The sequence below is a fragment of the Phoenix dactylifera genome, chromosome 3 (genome assembly GCF_009389715.1).
Source record: "Phoenix dactylifera cultivar Barhee BC4 chromosome 3, palm_55x_up_171113_PBpolish2nd_filt_p, whole genome shotgun sequence".
NCBI lineage: Eukaryota > Viridiplantae > Streptophyta > Magnoliopsida > Arecales > Arecaceae > Phoenix > Phoenix dactylifera.
In genome coordinates, this window is record NC_052394.1 from 20,608,845 (window position 1) to 20,630,655 (window position 21,811).

Genomic DNA, 21,811 nt, shown 5'->3' on the forward strand with positions numbered 1-21,811 from the left:
TATCTTTAAATTTGAAGTGCCATTTAATTCCATTTCTTTTGAATTTTTATTTATTTTTGGCTCTTTTATACTTCCTAATTCCTAAACACCTGCTCTTGCATGCATTAGATTTTCATATAACAATATTTGTTTGATTTTATTCTTTAAATATGATAGGTTAAAACATCAAATTCATGTTAAAAAACTTTTAAGAACATGCATAAAGGATACCACTTTCTGTCATTGCATGAATTTCCGGTGCCTTTTCAATTAAAATTCCTTCTATTAGAATTCATGCTAGAACATTTTAATGTCATTCTTTCTTATAATTTGATATTCATATGTTGGGTTGTTTAATTTACAATTATTGTAAATTATAATAATTGTCGAGTGTGAGGCACCATAAAATCAGAGGATCCAAAATAAATAAATAACTAAATAAAGATATTATATATAGTTGCCCTTTTCTTCATCAAGGATACACCAATCTAATCTCTATATATTTTCATTGAAAAAATATATAAAAGAATTTGAAAGGTTGACAAAAATAACAGTGACTTTGCATGTTCCCAAAGTGAGTGTTCTGGACAAATCTTGACAATTAACTTAGAGTTTTGATGATGTAACCATATAAAATTTGATGAGTCACATGGAACTATCTTAATACCTAGATAATCCTAATTAGGAACGAAAGCTACATGTTTGTGTAACAAATAGCATGTTACGCTCTGAACCCAGCATTTGGATCGGCCATATAATATAGCCACACGTCTTCTAAAGCGAGATCCAAAAGAATATGCAAGGTCTATAAATTTATCATAACCTTGCTATTAGTAGACAACATCAACCTCATTTCATAAGAAGATAAAATAATCCATCATTTATAAGTAATAAGAGTTCTCTAGTTATATATTTCAGTTATTTGACTTCTTCTATTCATCCTCTAACCAGGATCCCAAACTGTAGCCAAGCACTAAGCATCCTATAACTTTGAGAAAAAAAAAGTGAAGGAGCGGTGTAAGCTTTGCAACCTAGTAAAAATTCTCCATGCACACACATTATAATGCTGGAAAAATAATAAGCTTGTATATCAACAATTTGGTAATTGATTGAATAACTATTAAATGGATCTAATGTATGTGTGTATATATATAGCAAAAAAAAAATAAAAACAATACCAACAATATCATATCTCAGTCTATGGTTGACACACCACATATACCACATTTCATACATGGCCGACCAATCCAGATGCCCTCATTTTTTCCACTCTTATAGTTATACAAAATCCAATGTAATTATGCCACAACTATGATTAAGTATAGTTCATTATCTTTGAATTAACTTTCTATGATTACTAAAATTAAGAATAAATTGATATATTCCAACTAGAATAAGTAACATCACAATTCAAGCAACATCAAATTATCGGCACATGATACATATGTCAATATATATAAAATATCCATGGTCATATAGATGATATTACACAGAGATCAAATTATTTATCTTAATTATTAGTATATAATATATGCATGTACAAAATCACTTATAACCATGTAGATAATTGTGTTAAGGGTTTTTACCTCGACCGACCACAAACTCTAACATAGTTACCAACCAATACCTTTATTTAGAAACTATGTGCTTCTATAATGATGGTCATGTCAGGAGCATGGCAACCATGAATTCTTTTTGGGAACAATAAACCACACAATGAACAAGCAACTCCATAATCATAAGATGATTTCAAATATGTCATATGCCATTAAGGTCATGCATTTAGACAAGCATAAAAAAGACAACATTAGTTTTAGCATACAAGATGCAAGAAGACATTAGATTTCAATTGGATAATTTGTGAGTTAGCATTACCAATATAATGTTGCCAATATAATACATTTTGACATTCACATCAAATGCTTGTCCCATGTAGCATTTGCAAACTAAATTTTATCTACAATGTTAAATTTCTTATATTCTTTCTTGTTGCATAAAAACCTAACGTAAATATGTTTTAGCAAGAACTCATCACCATCCATTATCTCCGTGAGCTCGCTCCCTAAGTGTCCGGCGAGGGTAAGCCATAGACCAAACGATCTCAATCATCAACAAAGTGAACTAAATTAATATGCTAAGATTAACTAACTAATTCATCTTGACCATGCCATATCATTGGTTGACATTGTGCAATAGGTAAGGACGATCTTAATTACGGTCTGATCAATGATTTGATCATTAGCTATACTGAAGGTCATAAAGAATCCATGCAGATGTATAGCTGAAGACATGATTCTAGATGGTTATTTTAAAAAAAGTAAAATCACACGTAAGTCTTTTTAGGCCAGAAAAGGAGGTCCAGCCCCACCACCGTTTTCACCTTAAGGGCTCGTTTGGTTCGCAGGAAAAGGAGGGGGGAAAGTGTGGTCAACGGGAAAGTAATAAAATGCCTCTTGTTTGGTTGGAGTTTTCAAAGGAGAGAGATGGAAAAGTTGTATTCCCATGGGAATATGATTCCCACATTTCATGGAAAAGTCTTTCCCATGAGAAACATGGGAAAGTTAATGAGGTGGGAATCACTCCTTTTTTATTTTTTCCCAAAAAGACCCTTCAACATTAAAAAAGCATTAAAGATGCATTAAAGAACTAATTTTTATTAAGGGCATAATAGGAATTATACATAATTTTCCTAGGAAAGTGGATGGTCAACCAAACATAAGCACTTTGGAAATTTGTCACTTTTCCATGGTTAACCAAACATACCAAAAATACTTTCCTAGGTATCCTCTTCTTAGGAATCTGATTTCCAGGAATTATATTCCTATGAGAAAAAATACTTTCCGCGAACCAAACGAGCCCTAAGAGACAACGGCAAAGCCGCTGCTGCCCTTTGAACCCAAAGTGAAATGCCTAGAAAAAGTGGAAAGAAGCGGGGAAGGGAAGGGGTAAGAAAGAGAAAAAAAAAAAGCAACACAAAGCCATACGCTTCTCCGCAGCTACTTTTTAATCTGACAGTAGCCGCCCACCAAGGTAGCATAAAATGAATCTGGCCCGTCCTTCAACCTCTTCCATATTTTCTTTCAACGGTCTAGATCCGATTTGTGAAACGCGGCCGTTTGATATTCTGTTCCGTGGCTTAACGTACCAAAGAAAGATACTTTTCCCAGTCTCGAGGAGCAGGACTCCGCCTTCTCTCCCCATCTTGCACTCCAACTGTGGCGAGAGCACCAATGGCGTGAAGAGGAGGCAATATTGGAACCAGAAACCCCTAAAAATATCAAAGGTACTCTCTCTCTCTCTCTCTCTCTCTTGTTTCCATGGCTTCAGGTCGTGTTGTGGTTGTCTTCTTCTTCCTTCTCTCCTTTCTCTGCTTCTTTTTCTCCCCTGTTTCGTCTCGAAAGGTCTCGCTGGCACTCTATTACGAGACAATGTGCCCTTACTGCTCCGATTTCATCACCAACAACCTCTCGAAGATCTTCGACAACGGGCTGATATCCATCGTCGATCTCGATCTCGTCCCCTACGGCAATGCCGGGGTTGGATCCAACAACTCCATTACGTGCCAGGTTGCCTCCATTTTCCTCTTCTTTTTCGCTCATTGGCTTAAGATATATAAATCCTTAAAATATAATGCGTTTTGAGATGTTATTGATATAATGGACTACAGATCGTTGTTGTTAAATTACCTGACAAGTCTTCTTGTGAATGCTGTCCATCTCCCATATGAACACTGACTACTATCAAAAGATAGGGGAGTATATACAAATTTAACAGTGTGTAGATAATTATTGTCATAAGGGCATTTATATCTCCATCCAGTGTGAAAATGGTTGCAACCGAAATGACTACCCAATGCTTGGATGTCTTCAAACAGGATTGCTTGCCAACAATTTGTATATAGCCTACCTTTAGTTGATGATGGCTGAAAATCTAAATGATTGCCACTGATCAAGAGAATGATGTTGTTTCGTGCATTTTTTGTTCTTTTCGTATATACTTAGCCCTTCTTGTTTAACTTTGCAGCATGGCCCGAGCGAATGCCAACTGAATACTGTTGAAGCATGTGCTATCAGTGCATGGCCTGATGTGGTAGGCAAATATACCTGTCTTCACTTTGATGCCTTCTAGATTTGGATTTGTGAATATATCCCAAAAATTTAATTGTGTTCTTGTGTTGTATAAAAGTAGAAGCATATAAATTGTGCAGAATGTGACCACGTAAACTCTAAATGTTATATCTGCTATGTTGACTTCAGATTACTTTTATTTTTTATCACAGATGCTATTTTTTCATTCATTCTGTCTATAATCCACAATATTTGAAAAGGAATGATTATTTGTGGATATTTCCAAGATGGCAATGCATGAAGAGAGTCATTTCTATGTTGAGCAAACATAATCATTTCAATGGAGCAGCCATTGAATTTAAACAATTCATGCTGCAAATCTGTGCTTTCATCAACTATTCAGGTGTCATTAGTCACTTAACTAACAGAGTAGCAGTTTATCTGTTAGTCATATTCTAATTATAACTTTACAGAAACTATGTTTTCTAGAGTGCTAATTGTTGAACATGTAATATATCTTGATCTGCTGCGAAAATATCTTCTTTTGCAGTGGTGAATTATGACAAACATGAATATTATTAACATATGGTTCATATATCTATAAGCTTGTTATTTGGCTAGCAAAAAATGAAAATTTGTCTTTTAGTTACATCAATATTTTGTATGAATTTCTCCTGTATATAATGCAGCAAGAACATTTCGATTTCATTCACTGTATTGAGCACCTTGTCATGGAGCATAGATACGACGAGTGGAAATCTTGTTTCCAACAAACTGGTTTGGATTCAACATCTGTCTTGGACTGCTACAATAGTGGATATGGGGAAGAGGTTGGTTACATACTTCATACAGTTAACTAGATCATTTATTTTTCCATACTAACGAGTTGTAAAAATTGTGATAGTTTATCATTCAATACGGACTAGGTATATCTTATATCAGTCAACAAACTATCAAAAATGACTTTGATTTACATACTTAGTGTTAAACAACTATAAAAATTGATAAAGAAACATGACATTTTCTTATTTATTAAATTGTGGGAAGGATTTTTCAATATAACGGCCATTCCCGGAGCTCTTTTGAACATGAGGTGATAATCACGTAAGAAACTCTTATCAGAATTCCTCTGTTGGACCATATAGTTCAATTGACAGAATATATGAGTTTCGGCTTAAACAAAATAGAATAAAAAATGGTCTAACAACCCTTGTCTTCCCCTTCTTCAATTTCTCAATGAATGAAGATTGATAGGCACTCCCATTATGTTCTTTTTAACTTTAAAAAAGAGAAGGGAGAAAAAGGAAAAAGGGAGGGAGAATGAGGGGCTCTTGTATCCAAAATATGCCAAAAGCCTGTTTCTACCAGGTGATGAACTTATCTTATTTGCAGCTAACCTGCAATTTTCTTGTATTTTATCCATTTTGGTTCTTATAATGTACTGACTGCAAAAGGCTGGAATAAGGCTCCTCATAGATTAAATCTACCCATCTAAGGTGATGTGGATTTAGATTGGCATATCAAGTTCCTCTATTTCCTCATATCTACGTTTCATTTTATTGGCTACATCCATATTATTCTTCTGTTTCATCTCACTTCTCCATATTTTGACAAAATTGTGGCTATCATAACAATTGTAAATTTTCACTTTAATTCCATTAACTGCCCAACATGCTGTGCTTATATCTCTATTTTACATTCTAAAACATGAAGTGGATTGAGTCAAATGTATGTCTCACAAATATACACATTGACCAACATGACGACTTGTTTCTACAGCACACCTAATATATCTGAAGTTCACATTTTTGTTATCTTAAATTGTTTTAGAAAATGATGAATGGTATGCTTCTTAATTGTTTTAGAAGATGATGAATTATATGCTTAATTGTTTGTGTGGAATGTTTTTGCAGCTTGAACTACAGTATGCAGCACAAACAGATTCTCTTCAGCCCCCTCATACATATGTCCCTTGGGTGGTAGTTGATGGGAAGCCACTTTATGATGTCAGTTCTCTGGAAGAACTTGATACTCTTAACATTTTAATACCTATATGTTTTCCCCCCTTTCAGTGCCTTTGAGCTGTGTTTATGTTGTCATTTCCCTCTAGAGATTTCAGTACTTGTCGTTCGATTGGTTGAACGTTCACATAGAACTTTCCATGCCTCAACTCTCTGGAGAGCGAAAGTAGTTTGTCTTCCACTAGAAGTTTGTACAAAAGCACTGCTTCAATTATAATTTACAAGTAAATATTTTCTTTCCAAGTCTAATTCAGAATGCTGGGCATACTGGTTCATTGCTTTAAGCATGACAGATTCTTCGATTGCATACGAGTTTCTTAGATGGAAATCAGCTAATGCTATTGTAGTTTTAACTTAAAGGTCTTGATATTGAATGATTTTCCCATAACATATGCAGCAGAACCCTCGTAATTTGAAACCCTTGTGTTCCAATCCCCAAGTTGTGATTTATTCTCGTTCCTCCCACTCAGTTTCTCATTATCTTCTAGAGCATTTCTGGTTTTGGTATATCTATACCAAACCTATCAGAATAAATCTACGCACATGACTAATATAGTTTCATCATAACTTACATTACTTTGATCGAAATCCAGGAAGATGAACTCTTAATGATTCTGATCTCTTTTTTCTTTTCCTCTTTTGCTTGAGAAAATGATTCTTATTTTCTCACTCCAATAATGATGGGCTTAATTAAATAGCAGAGTATTTTTTAAAGAAATAATTAAATTTTAGGTTGGCTGCAATACCATAAGAACCTTCTTATTGCTCAGCGTATGTCAGTCAACTGACTCCTATATAGCATAGTATTTTTAAGTGTATATATATATATATATATATATATATATATATATATATATAATTTTTTTAAAAGAAACTCTCAAATATCTATTTGATTCTGAGAGAAAGCATACCTTTTTTGTGAAGAGGATTAGGTATCTGGTGTCAGTTTTATTTGAAATGATTCTCCTGTTGCTTAGGATGATTATGTATGCCATGAATTGTCAGTCATTCTATCGGACTAACAAAGAATTTCCACTCTTTGCATTTCAGAATTATGGGAACTTTGAAAAATACATCTGCCAAGCTTATGATGGTCAGCCTCCAAAGGCTTGCGAAGGACAAGCCCTTACAATTTCCCAGGAGACAAACTCCAACCACGGTGATCAGGTGTGCCATGTTGATGATATGACCGGCTCATCTGCAACTAGAAAGAAGCATGAAATGAAGAAAAAAAAATTGTTAATCTAGAATTTGATTGACATGTTCTTCCACTACCATGTCTTCTTCTGGTGGCAGAAACGAATCTAATAAATAAGAGCTATTTGTCTTCTAGGGACTGGCAAGCCATGCCAAGGTATCTAGTCAAGCATCTTGCAGACACGACAATCATGTCATTGGTAAAAACATCATTACTATTTTTTCCTTCTTTCTTATAAAAGATGTTCTCTGTATAGGAAGTATCAGTTCTGTATGGTTAAACCACCAACTACAAAATGTTTATTTAAAAGGAGGGAGAAAAAAAATGTAACGACTACTTTCCACCTTTGTGTCCTTCTAGCGAATGCTATTAGGGCACCTTGGTGTCATGTTCATTCAAAAATAAAACAAAGGGCTTTCCACCTTCATGCAGCAGAATTCCAAAGAGCATGTGCATTGGTTTCTTTTTCTTTTGTTAGATTATGCTATTGGTTTGAAAACCTTGTTTACTTCTTAAAAATGCTGTTATGTGTTTGCCTTCTAGGGTTATCATTTTACATTTTTAACCATTTTGTTTTTACTCTTACATCATTATATGCATTCTTTGTTTTTCTTTGTGTGTGTGTGTGTGTGTTGATTTAGGAGGGGGGGGGGGGGGGGGGGGGTGTTGGATGCATTCTCTGCGCATATTTTCATATTCTTAATTTTTCCTTAGTTCGATTTGTCTATATTTCGATCTCTTCAATGATTAAAGTTTGCTGCCTGAGCTTGTTTCATGTTTCTAAGAGAGCAAATACTCTTTTCATATGCAAGACCTTCTAGGACAAATTTCTAGAGGACAATGATATAAGGCTACCGACTGCTGGAAATTAATCTGCTTGACATAGTTGGTTTTGTAAGGTTAATCTTGTATTAATAGTTCCCATAAAGATCAAGAAACTCTACATTTGGTGTATGTGCCTGTAGTTATGAGGCATTACCTTTTTGCACTGCATTCAAGCAAAAAATTTGGTTCTCTTCTCTTGTGGTTGTATATAACCACATCAGCACTTTAAACCCTACATTTAAATGACCACGCACTTGTATGGTAGTGCTCAAAGACTTACGCTTGGTTCAAGATTAAGATAAATGAAAATAATAATGATGATGCTTATGTGAATCATTATATCATGAGTTTGAAATTTTTTGTTCAATCTTATTCTTTGAATAATTCTTGATTAATAAGTTTTACCATCAAAGTAGAAAGTAAGTATAAAAGATGCTTTAATGCTAAGAAATAGTTTAGGACAACTTTTTTGGAATAGTTATGACTATCGTAGGCAATTTTGACTATAGTTCTTAGTTACGCCGTCTTTTGAAGTGCTTTTTGATAGAAAAATTATTTCAGGTCTCTTGCCCGCTTTATACCTGAACCAACTGCAGCCAATAGGATTATACTCCAATAACAATCAATTAATCATCTAACGTGGCGAGAAAGGATTGGTCTAATTCTTGAAAGACCATGTGGCATGCGCACCAACAACAATAACAAAAGAATTTTTTTCCATAAATATCCTCCTAAATATCAAATTTTGCATGAATATCTTTTTAAAATTGATATTTGCATGTATACCCTCGTAAAATACTTATTTTGCTATTTTATTTTTTTAATTCTTGTTTTTATATATATACCCACGCCATCTAACGCCTTAAAAAAATTAATTGTTTCAAATTAAAATGACTAAAATATTCTTAATGGGTGGACGTCTAAAAAGAAACATTTATTAGACGATGACGATGGAGAACAAAAAAAAAAGTTATTTTAAAAAGTTATTTATTTTTAATTAAAATATATATAGTTTTTATTAATGGTGTTAGAAGAGCCTTATATTAGGAGCATTTGTAAAAAAAATAGTATTTTATGAGGATACATAAATAAATATGAAATTTAAAAAAGGAATGTATGTAAATTTAAATTTTTATAAAGGTATTTATGTAAAAAAAATAAAAATAAAAAAGAGAGGGGATCAATCACAAAAGCACCGCATCAGCGCACCTTGAGATCGTGTTGGACTTGGATAGATTTCTAGCATACCGTGCGCTCCCCCACGCCAACCGTGTGCACGCCTCGCGATTCGTGCAAGCCCCCCTACGATAGTATTTCCTCCATCGTATCCCCGATCCCCTCATCTTTTTAACCGTTAAACTCTCGACACGAACCACCAAGGTGGTAGCTCAGTTGGAACGGGGCGTTTACTTCTAACTAAGTGGTTCCAGGTTCGAAACGCGCGGGCGTCGATTAAATTTGGGGACCGAATGCTCCACGCCTGGATACGGGGTCTGGAAGTGCTACTGGTCGGCTGATAGCCTGGGTGGTGCCAGGTGTGACGTACTCACACGGAGGGTCGGATCGGGTAACCGTGCCGGCTCACTGGTGGGGAGGGTATAAATAAAATAGGTCGGCGTGCCCAACACACGACCCGGTTTGCCGCATTGAACATTCTCCTGGCGGGGTAGGGGGCCCAGTGGGGGCTGCTACGCGGGGTTGGGCTTGTCCCTTCCTCCCCCCGCTCCCTTTTTCTAGCAAAAAAAAAAAAAAAAAACTCTCGACACGTGTATCACTTAAGTTGCCCTCAAGCCACCTCCATCGCCATCTTCTCCAACAGAAAGAACAGAAAATGCCGTCGATGCGAAACCTACTGACCGAGAGGAAATACCCTTTCCTCCTGACCCTCGCCGTCTTTCTCCTCTCCATCCTTCTCCTCTTCCTCTTCTCCAACCCCACCAGCCGCCTCTTCTCCTCCTACTTCCCCTCCCTTAAAGATCTCCAAGCCTCCTCTCGCCCCCTCCCACCTCCTCCTCCCCACTTCTCTCCCATCCCAAGCCCCGATCCCCTCCCCGATCCAAATCCTAATCCTATCGAATCCGTCGAGGACAATGGAAGCGACGAGGTGTTTGAGTTCCGATGGGAGATCTGTCGAGGAGGGAAGGGGTTCAATGTGGTGGATTTCATGCCTTGCCTTGATAACATCAGGGCGATCAAGGAGCTCAAGTCAAGGCGGCACATGGAGCACCGGGAGCGGCATTGCCCCAAGCCGAGCCCAAGATGCCTCGTCCCCCTGCCCCCGGGTTACAAGGTGCCGTTGCCGTGGCCCAAGAGCAGAGATATGGTGAGATTGTTACTTTGGTAAGCCTGCCTTTTTTGTTTCGTCCCTGAGATTCTTTGTCTTCTGGATTCTTTATTCTTGATGTGTTTGATATGACCTGAGTTAGAAGTTTAAGAATTATTGAAACATGATGCCAATGATGGTCTCTTGCTAAAGATCTTGTTTTGTTTTGCGATTTCCTTGTCTGATTAGGTTTCTTTATTCTCCTTTTTTTTTTTCTTGTGATTTGCTTTCTTTCCTCTGTCAAAATGTATTTTGGTCCGTTAAGAAGTTCTTGAATTTACTATACTTTTTTCAATAAATGTGATCTATGCTCTGTAAATAATTTTTGAATTTTGATTCTGATTTGTTTCTAATTTTTTCCACTTTTAACTCTGACTCTGTGATGATGTTGAAACTGTAGGTTAATTTGCATTGTACCTACCTTCATATACCAATCTCTGCTATTATGATCTTATACCCATGATTTGTCTTCACTGCTAAAAATTTGGACTACAGGGACGGGCTTAGAATCATTCTGTCCAGTGGTAGTTACTACTCTCGTTATACTTCAATTAGAGGGTAATATACCACAAAGGAACTAGGACTGTATTATCTGCAATTTCGAAAAATGGCCTATGATTTTTGTTTCAGATTTCTCGTGCTCCCAGCCATGTGCTGATTCCCCCCCCCCCCCCCCCCCCCCCCAAAATTTCTTTACCATCTTCAAATTAATGAGCATTTTCAGTGAATAAGATGAGAGAAAAATAATTCTAACCATTAGTAACATGACATATATGAAAAGTTAATAAAACAATATTATTATTTTTTTGTCAATTTTAGTATAAAGTGTGCCATGTGTTTGATGGTATAGTTACATTAATACTGTAATTTAAGGTGGTCAGTGTTTCCTTGAGTAATAATGATGTAAAAAAAGGCATACCTATTCTTCGAACAAGAAAATCTGCATAATACTAAATGATATGATATTTTGGAAAGAATCTAAGTGGGGCTATCCACTCGCAATCAAAACATTTATACAAGTACATTTTAGTGAAAATTCTTATATGTTTTGGTCGGAACTCAAAAGAGACTGAAATTAGGTGGGTGCAAGTATATACTACTCTTGGAATCTCATCCAAGTTTGCCGAGCCAGACATCCAAAAGATTCACATGTAACATTCCAATTTGGACAATGTTTTCTTTTTTCTATAAAAAAATTCTTATTGCTACATTCATGTTTCAATCCCATAAAAATCGCACTAGATGTTCTTGGTTTTGGTTTGATAACTTTGTAAATCTTCATCATCTAGACTTCCATTGCATGCTAATATGCACTCTTTTCTAATTCCATCTAGCAACATCATATAGTCCAAAAATTTTATCAAAGGGTGTCAGTGAGCTGTAAGCAAAACTTGGTAGCTGATTATGCTCAATTGAAGTGCATATTTTCTTGTTTCTCAAGTTTCTGAAAATGCTCAATTTTAAGAGAGCTATCTTTGATACCGGTAACTAAAGTCCATGCCTGTTAGCTTTGAATCAGATGGTAGAATTTTTATTCCTTGTAAAACATGTTCGTTCTTTATTTATATGGTCAAAAGTATTAGTTCGAAACTTTTCCAATCATAGTTGGATTTATGAATTTAAAAATAGATGATCAACATGGATCAAGAAAATTAGGTTGAGCTGATTTCTTGTTTCATTTACAGATCTGGTATAACAATGTCCCTCACCCTAAATTGGTTGAGTATAAGAAGGACCAACATTGGGTGCAAAGATCTGGTGACTATCTTGTTTTCCCTGGAGGCGGAACTCAATTTAAACAGGGAGTAACAAGCTACATTCACTTCATCGAGCAGGTATGTCTAAACTCTATATTATCAATGTTATATTTTTAATATCAAAGGGAAAGCATTCCATATCAAGCACATAATCTCTGGATATCCTCAGTCTCTTACCACTTACTGCTTGGTTGCCTGATTAAATCCTTAGGCTTGTTAGTTGACATGTAATCTATTTTTTTTTTCTTGATACGAACATCCTTAACTTAAGAAAACTCTGGCATACATGTCTCCTGGTTTAGCTACTGCTTTTGTTTGCATATCGACGGTACCTATATATGGACAGTGCCTAGCTAGCTTCTGCTGTTTTACTTTATTTAATCTTCACCTAGTTTTTTCTTGATTCATGAAGTTATGTGAATTTGTATCCATGTTAATTACCAATGGACAAGCCTTATCTGTTTATTTAGTTTCACAATATGTTACAGAAAATAAGTCAAATTAAGAAATGAGTAGGAAATGGGCCAATAATGCTTATTAATCCTTATCATCCTGTGTCTTGTCTCACCTGAGCTAACCACATGAAGGAATAAAGGAGCTAAGAAAGGAACAACCTAAGATGATAATCTGGAATATGTCAAGACAAAATGGCTCTAGGTGACAACTGGGAATGGATCAAGACAAGAAACAACTTTAAGATGACAAATGTGTCAGCTAGATGAATAATTGACTTGAAGAGGGTTATAAACCTATGACTCTTGCAACTTTGCTTTAATACGATGATAGATTTCATAGAAGAGAAGAGCTCTCATACGCAAAAGAGGATGTTGTCCCCACCATGGTGAGAAAACCACCAGAAGGATATCAAACAGCACATGCATACATATATACTCTAACATTAATAACTTTCTAGCCAAATCCTTTTATTTCAAGATTTGAGAACCAGACGACTGTAATCTCCTAGATACACCATGATATTTGATACCTACACTCAAGCCAATGTAAGATAGGTTTAAATCAATTATATTGCTAGATAGAAGTTTCTTAGGGCCTGTTTGGACACCTTGAAGATTGTCTCTCTCTGATAAGATCTTTTGGCCCGAGACTTTAGTTTAGAAGTACGGTGACAGTGGGGTGTTTCAAAGAGATCTAATAGCATCAGGGACTGCTAAGCTAAATTTTTAGAGATAATTAATCTCTTAATTGAGGTGATTTTATCTTATCAATGTAGATTAAGGATTAGTTATTGCCACGCCTTCCACAGTCTCTTTGACCCACTGCCACATCCATCCTAACGCTGTAGTTTTAATACTAAATACCCTGCTGGGAGGATCTCATCAGTCTGATAAGATCTACCAGCATCCAAACAGGCCCTAATGAAAAAAAGTAAATCCTTCTCATCGTATTTTTCTTTCCTTCTTGTTGTTATTGCGTCAAAGTACCTGCCAAGAGAGTGTCAATTAATGTTTATTAATAGCAAGTATACGAGGATTCTTTAGAAGGATATGGAACTTTCTGGAACTTTTGGTATGTCTTTGGTGGTTTAAATAACTGGATCATTCAATACTGTCAGTTTCATATTCAGCATTAGTGTCTATCTCAACTAGGCCTGTTTCTGTTTTGGAACCAGATTCTGCCAATTATTGAATGGGGGAGGCGCACAAGAGTTATCCTGGATGTTGGTTGTGGTGTTGCTAGCTTTGGTGGATACTTGCTGGACAAAAATGTCATTACCATGTCGTTTGCCCCGAAGGATGAGCATGAAGCTCAAATACAGTTTGCCTTGGAGCGTGGAATTCCAGCTTTCCTTTCTGTAATTGGAACCCAAAGGCTTACTTTTCCTGATAATGTATTTGATTTAATTCACTGTGCAAGGTGCAGGGTCCACTGGGATGCAAATGGTATGTTAGATTGCCAAATTGTGATTTTTTTGGTTACTTTTCATGCATTCCTCTTTATCTAGCCAACTGTAGCACAATTATTGTTCTTTATGTTCCCTTCATCAATTGTAGGTGGAAAGCCTTTGTTGGAGCTTAATAGGATTCTCAGACCTGGAGGGTTTTTTGTATGGTCTGCAACACCAGTTTATCGGGATAATACAAGAGATCAAACCGTCTGGAATGGTGAGGTTAAGTTTGTCGAAATTCATAATATGAACATCTCGTTGATAATTTCAGCCTAACTATCTTGTTATGTCTGAAGCTGCTAGATGTTTTTAGAGTAGAAATCTGATAGGAATGGTGGAAAAGGTGGTCGTCATTGGCAGCTAATATCGGGCCATAAATCTTACCATGTTTAGGGCAAAATAGTTAACTTGCCTTTACTTATGGTCTGCCTATTAAATTAGAAGTCCATGGATGGCTCATTTTGTTGGCAAAGGCTTTCAAAATGGCTTTTTTTTCAGGGAACCACCATGGCAACATTGGTGCTTTGGCTTCGAACTAACACCCTAACCCCGTGTATATTTGTACCAAAAGCTGGCTTTGTGCCCTTTTGGGGTGCATTTTGGGGTGAACATAGCATCTCTCTCTCTCTCTCTCTCTCTCTATGCGTGCATGCGCCCATGTGCATGCGAGTTTTGTGTCCGTGAAGCATGCATATATGTGTATTCTTTGGCATATCTGAACATGTTATCCTTTCTTCTGGTTGTTTAATGAAGTGGTACTTTAGACATTTATCTGCAGACTTTGCACTTCTGTGGTGATGATCTTGTGTCAAACATTGCTAGCTTGGCCTTTCCATCAAAGGGAATAGTTTTTTTTTTCTTTTTCTTTAAAAAATTCTGCATGGTAATATACTTTTCATTTCATTATCTCCCTTTAATCTTCATAAATAGTTGTACTAATTATTTGGATTTTAGATAAAATGTATTTCCTATTGATTTATGTATGTCATTTTTCGTGTACAAAAACAAAAAACAGAAAGCACTAAATATTTTCCATTTTTCATGCTTCCTTCTATATATTTTATATATTTATCAGCATAAGTTTAGGTGTATGACATTTTTATTACTTATGAACTGAAATATCTTCTCTTGTGCTGCATTCACTTTGAATGAATAGTAGGAATTTGACTAAAAGCGGTATCTTGACAGTCATTTCCATCTCACTGGATTTTTTGTATTTTGATTCTTTCTGCAGCTATGGTACTTTTGACAGACTCCATTTGCTGGAAGATGGTGGTGAAATCTATAGATGCTACTGGAATTGGAGTTGTAATATATCAGAAGCCTGTTTCAAATTTCTGCTATGAGCAGAGAAAAGTAAACAATCCACCTTTGTGTGTTCAGAAGGATGGACCTAACATTTCATGGTATTAACCATCAGTTCTAATTTCATATCATTACAAATATTCCAAAATTAGTTATTTCTCATAGGCATATTATTCAAATTGTTTCTGTTGCAGGTATGCTCCCCTTGACAGTTGTCTTCCGCCACTCCCAAATAGGTCTGGCAAAGAATACAAGTGGCCTATTGCCTGGCCTGAGAGACTTAGAACTGGAATATCAAGTGTGCCTCAGGAACTGAATAGGATATATGCTGAAGAAAAATATGATGATGACATGAAGCACTGGGAAACACTTGTATCAGAAGCATACTCGCATGATCTTGGGATCAGCTGGTCTAGTATTCGTAACGTAATGGATATGAATGCTGGTTTTGGAGGGTAAGGCACTTTTGTTTAGACAATATATCTATTTTAAGTTCATGTTGTGGACTTCTATAATAGAAAGACTTGTGTCTAAATTCAGGGTCACTTTTATTGTTTGAGTGTAATAATATATCTTATAAATTTTTTCCAAGAGTATATTTTCATGATAATAGATCTTTAGCACTACTGATGTCAAATTCCTTGTTAAAATTTTCTTTCCCCTACTTTTTTTCCCTCTAATAATATGGAAAAGATGCACTTGTCCATAGTTAAAGTCTAGGTGAGCCTTATGGCTTCATTGAATGTTACAAGGTTTGCATAGTTGCTGTGCACTTTAGATCATGGCCTTGACTATGGTGAAACAATTAATTGTTTATGACTGCCCCCAATTGATGATTACAGAGTGTTGTTCAACAGGACCTTTCAGGAGATCAGTATGCAAGCCTACACAGGTCTTCAACATCCTTTCGATCGTTATCATGCCCTCTACAAAATCAAACTGGGTCCTTATACCTGGTTCAGGATCTTCTATTCTGCAGCTTTTAACACCAACTCCATGGAGACTTTTTGACCATGGATCCTGTACTTTTTAAAGCACCAGTTCTATTTTTTTTAATTCAAGGGTTTGCCTTCTCTCTAGTATAGTTATTGTACTGAAATTCACCTTCAATTAATTACTCCTGCCTTCAATTCTAGTTCATTTGAGAATCCAACAGAACTTTATGAAGAACATTGTGATGATGATTTTGCACTCTAGGATTTCATTTAGTACTGGTAGTTCATAGACAAGTTGTCTAAACAATTGTATCTTGCCTAATACATGTCATGATCATGTCATTATTCATTTTGTTAGTGAATGAAACTTATGGAGACTGGTGCCATTTCATCTGCCACCATTACATTTACTGACTTGGAGAGAACTCTAATTATTCAATGAAAGAAGTTACGGAACCCATTAAATTAATAGCTCTTTATCAGCCATCATTACCCTTTTGAATCTCTCATCACTTCCCAACATTTTTTTTGTTAAGCAGCTTGTGTATTTGTTTTATGAAGTCTTACCTGTTTCATGATTTTAGCGCCTGTTTGAAACTCTAGGTAGAAGATCAACCTCGAGTTTAAATGGAAATGGCAGAGACCAAATTCCTGATAACTTAATGTACTCGTATCTGTGTTAACCAAGCATAAAGGTTGTCTAGATTGCATGTTGCCAGTTGCTCAAATGACTGGAGGAATTGATCTGTGAAACCTAAGAATGCATTGGTCTCAACTAATTTTCATAATATGGGAATGGGAATGATGTGAAACTTTGCATTATTTAACCAAAGGAAACACAATGCAATGAGAAAACATCACCAATCATTTTCAAGTACATGCATTATGCATCTATGTCAAACCTTTTTGCATATTTTCTGATTGTTGGGAATCCGATTTTATTGAGATACTACCTTGGAAGAAAACGCGGGAGAATACATATTCTAATAAATATAGTCTGCTTATAATACTATTGCTTTCACGTCAGTTGCCTAGAATAACTTGTATCGTGTTCACTTTTTAAGCACATGTTCCCCCCATTACTAGCTCCAAATTTTTTATTGTGATTTTTGATGTTTAAGTTGATATTATTTCATTAAGTTTGTTTATTAACTTAAAAATTTAGGATTATGAACACTCGTGTGTGTGATCAGTCACTTTGGTTACAGAACATGATATGCAGATTGAGCTGTATTTGAGTTTGATTCTCATCAACCAACCACTTCATTACTGTTGGAATTTTGATATTGGTTTTAATCATCTAACCAGGTTTGCAGCAGCACTTATCAATCAGCCTCTCTGGGTTATGAATGTAGTACCTGTCCATGGACCTGATACTTTACCCATTATCTTTAATAGAGGGCTCATTGGCATATATCATGACTGGTGTGAAGCTTTTAATACATATCCTCGAACGTATGATCTACTCCATTCCAGTTTTCTTTTCGGGAATCTTACACAAAGGTAAAATTGCTTTTATTCTGAATCTTCTACTTTGTGCTCATTCTTAGAAGTTCTGCACTGTGAGATGTTTCTCCCCCTTCCCTCCAGGTGTAACATCATAGAAGTGGTGGCAGAAATGGACCGAATACTGAGACCAGGTAAATGGGTTGTGATCCAAGACACCACAGAAATGATAAGGAAGATGCATCCCATTTTACAATCACTCCATTATGAGACCACCCTCTACAAGCAGCAGTTTCTTGTTGGTAAAAAGGATTTTTGGCGTCCTGATAATAAAGAATCCACGTTATGATCTTAGGCGTTGCCTTACACTTAATCAAGTTTTGGTCAAAGCAAGACATATTTCACAAGATTATTGTTCTATCGCTAGTTTACCCACCATTCCTGAGGAGGAGGTGTTGAAATTCATCATAGAAAAGGCAGTGGCTCCGATGCCATATATCATTGCGAGTAGGCTGCATCTATGAAGTCCGCTGGTTCGAAATAAATGTGAAAGCTTGTCGGTTACGGAATGGTTAATTTCAGAGTCTTATGGGAACAGAAGTTCTGGTCACTCTTATTCTCCATGGCTGTTCTTGTGTGCCAACAACAATTTATCAAAGATTGATCAGCCATTTTTTTTTGTAAAGATAGGCTAGTGAGTTCTTAATTTTTTTTTTCTTATTTTTTGAATGTGAAGTATTTGCTCGGATGCAATGCCACTGATAGTTGGCTCTTGTATCTGCAAATTTCAAGGTTAGACACGAGTTTCAGTATTTTATTCTCTTATTGTCTTGGTGCATTTATTTTTTTTGGATGGTATTTTTCTTTGTGCTTTGAATTTTAGTTCTAAGATTGTTCTGCCAAGGGAAGGTTATATTTGAAATTAAGAATTTAGCTTATCCATCTAAATCATTTGAGTTGACCTGTGGTGGTTGTCTATACTATATGCTATTAAAAGGCTACCCTATATTGGATGAGCTATGTTACCATGTGTTTGCCATTTGAGTTGACGTATGGTGGTTGTCTATATTATATGCTATTAAAAGTCTACCCTATATTGGATGAGCTATGTTACCAATGTGTTTGCCAGCTGATCTGATTTGATTAACTAAGGTGCTGTGTGGTATTACCTTCATTTTTTTCTATTTTTTAGAAAGAAAAAAAAATGTTTCTATTTTTTGGACTTCAAGAATAAATATTTTTGGTATGATTTATTATTTTTGAAAATAGACGTATCGATTGCGATGGAGAAAATGATAGTAGCAGCAAAAGCAGTAGAGGCAATAATAGTATTGGCGGTGGTATGGTAGAGATGGCGACAACAGTAATAAGAGTATGGGAGACAGTGGCATGACGATGGTGGTGATGGTAGAGCACCAATAGTGTGAGGTAGTCTAGCAATGCTACTGGCAATAATTTTGGCGATGGTGGAAAAGATAGTTGCTGGTGGTGAATAAAAAAAGTTATTTTTAAAATATTAAAATAAAATAATGTAGTATTATTATTATTATTATCTAAATTACAGATAATAGTTTTTATAATAATAATAATAATATCATTAAGTATATTTTTATTTTATTTTAAAAATAAAAATTAATAAATAAAGGGAGGCCTAATGCTGTTGAGTTGGCTAGCCAGCCACTATTTGGTTGATGAAATTTAATAATAATAATAATAATAAAAAAGCCGTCATGGCTTCTGTGTATCTTGGATACCATGTCTTCTTTTAAATCGTTTTGTTAATTTTAAAACGAAATTTACAAAAAAAAGGCCATCAAGGATCCCGTGTGTCTTGGAGTCCTGAGTTCGACATCATAGCTCTATGTACGGGTGATCCAAAAGACAACGGCATCGGATTCCTGGTGCCGAGGATCATTAATTATGATTATGGCGACGCAAGAAATCAGCGTAACGTACCAATCACGTGCAGATGACAAGGCGTAAGGACTAATCCTATGTTTGGCAATTCTGGCAAGAAGAGCAGTTGATGCCGTGGCTTTTTATGGGTGGGTGGTGGGCTTGTACCTACGCTATCAAGGTAGGCTTGTACAACGACTCTAGAGTTTCAACATTTGTACATGTTAGCGTAGAATGCGTTGCATTTATGGTCCTCTTTGAATCATCCATTTATCTAGAAGTACAGGCTCTTAAGTGTGGAACTGCTACCAATAAATCAAGTGGGGAATACCTATAATTAACAAATCGTCCTGGTGTTTGCATTCCAAGTGAAATGTAGGATTTTTTTTTTTAAGTTTTTTATTGTCAAAAATATTTAAGCAATTTTCTTTTGCGCTAGATTTAGATTTTTTTATTTTTATTTTTTCCTCATCTTGGTGCCACTGAGAGAGTTGCTCCAAAAAAAGAGGATTATCAGTAATGCAAAACTCTTAATCTAGTAGCAAAATGCACCCTTTCTTTTTATTTTTATGCGTACTATTTGTTCGAGCACAATAAACGAGGAGAGTATAAAGATAACAGACAGGCACATAATCGATGCGAGTGTCCTATTATACTGACTTTTTTTAATTAATTATTCCTACTTTTGTGCTTATTTCATTTAGAACCGTATATCCTAGACTGACTTTGTGGGTTGGTGAATTAGCATGAAATTTGGCAGGCACGATTTTGCCCAGACTCAAAAAGTTGTACCGAACATGTAAAAATAGAGAAACGATGTTGAATCAATAATTAACAAAGTAAATATATCCTTTTTGCAAAATCCTTCCGATCGTATCAAACACATTTAAAAAAAGAACTTATCACTCTTTCTCTATATGTGTGTGTCATCTCAAGTATGGAATATTTGTTGTAGGATAACTTTAGAGGGCCAACGTTGGTGTCAAGTATTTCATCGTCACAACTGTCATAGTCCAAAAAGGTAGGCTGGGCTTGTACTTTTCATGTGAAAGAAGGATTCACCTTCCTTTTCTTGGATTACACAATTATCGCTTCAAGATCCATGCAATCTAATAGAAGACGAAGTTCGGAGTGCTTTGAGATCAGTGTGAGTGCTTTAGTGCGAGAGATACAATCGGAACCCTAAAAGGGTTGGTGCAATTTAAGTTGCACTATGACTTATAATTGCAATATATGATATGGGGTAAAGTACCAGCTCTCTTTTCTCCGCATGTCAAGGAGCTATGGTAGAATTGTGTTTGTATTATAAAGGGAATCAATTTTTTTGGGTAAGACAAGTATCAATTCTATTTTGCCATTTAGATGGCTATCTGAAATTTTTGTGCTGATATAAGTAGGTAACGTTAGATTTCTGCTCGATTTAATGTTTTATATGACAATTTGGATTGCTACAATATACAAAGGCAAATGAGTCGCATTTCTAATTATTGGATGGCACGCAGCAGCTAAATTTCGATATAGTAGATGAGAGCAAGTGTGCATCAACCAATCACCAAATGCCGACGACATTTGAATGGGGAATCGAGTATTTCTTTTTCTTTTTGCAATTTCTTTTTGATAAGATCCAACAATGGTACAAATCATTACATTTAGATGCTCTAATTGTGGAGCACTCATATCTACTAAGTATGTCGTGATGGTTTTTATTATTTATTTTATATTTTTAAAAATTTTACAAAAATGAGGACAACTTTATAGGCTTTTTTTTTTTTATAGCTTGGAGACGTATATAGTCAATCATAGTTGACTTACAGTATAGATGATTTTTTTAAGTTGTTAATTATTTTATTTTCTGATTTTTATAAATATATTTATTTCAAACTAATTTAACAAATTTAATTTATCAAAAAAAAAGTTTTTTTTTTGCAACCGTTGGGTCCCAAACTTCCTTTTGGGAAACAAGGCATTACCTTCAGGGCATAGCCCTCCACGGCACAGGGAGGGCACTTTTGTTGGTGGGAGAAGTTGGTGCTCCGCGTTGCTGTCGAGTACAAGCGGGCGTCCGCGTTCCAAAGGGGGAGAAGATGTCAAAATAGATCTCTTTGTCGGTGACCGAGTCGACACCGAGTCAGGGGAATCGGGCCCCGCCTGAC

The 21,811-nt window shown here is 35.8% G+C and overlaps 2 protein-coding genes across 3 annotated transcripts; both read left to right on the top strand.

Annotated features, from left to right (window-relative positions):
* Nucleotides 1-3,019: 3,019 nt before the first annotated feature.
* On the top strand, nt 3,020-7,699 carry LOC103697591 (gamma-interferon-responsive lysosomal thiol protein). The gene is made up of 6 exons (XM_008779480.2): nt 3,020-3,262; nt 3,381-3,545; nt 4,003-4,068; nt 4,736-4,876; nt 5,960-6,052; nt 7,118-7,699. Exons 1-6 carry the CDS (start codon nt 3,020-3,022, stop codon nt 7,313-7,315), a joined length of 906 nt encoding a protein of 301 aa, XP_008777702.2. The 3' UTR covers nt 7,316-7,699.
* Nucleotides 7,700-9,889: 2,190 nt separating this feature from the next.
* Nucleotides 9,890-18,600, top strand: LOC103697589 (probable methyltransferase PMT23). Of its 2 annotated transcripts, none has more exons than XM_039124950.1 (8): nt 9,890-10,413; nt 12,099-12,248; nt 13,801-14,071; nt 14,183-14,293; nt 15,311-15,482; nt 15,576-15,836; nt 17,625-17,819; nt 17,907-18,600. In XM_039124950.1, exons 1-8 carry the CDS (start codon nt 9,922-9,924, stop codon nt 18,109-18,111), a joined length of 1,857 nt encoding a protein of 618 aa, XP_038980878.1. In that variant the 5' UTR covers nt 9,890-9,921; the 3' UTR covers nt 18,112-18,600. The 2 variants fall into 2 exon arrangements, with proteins under 2 accessions (XP_038980878.1, XP_008777700.1); XM_008779478.4 differs by having other exon boundaries at nt 10,217-10,430.
* The last annotated feature ends 3,211 nt before the right edge of the window (nt 18,601-21,811 follow it).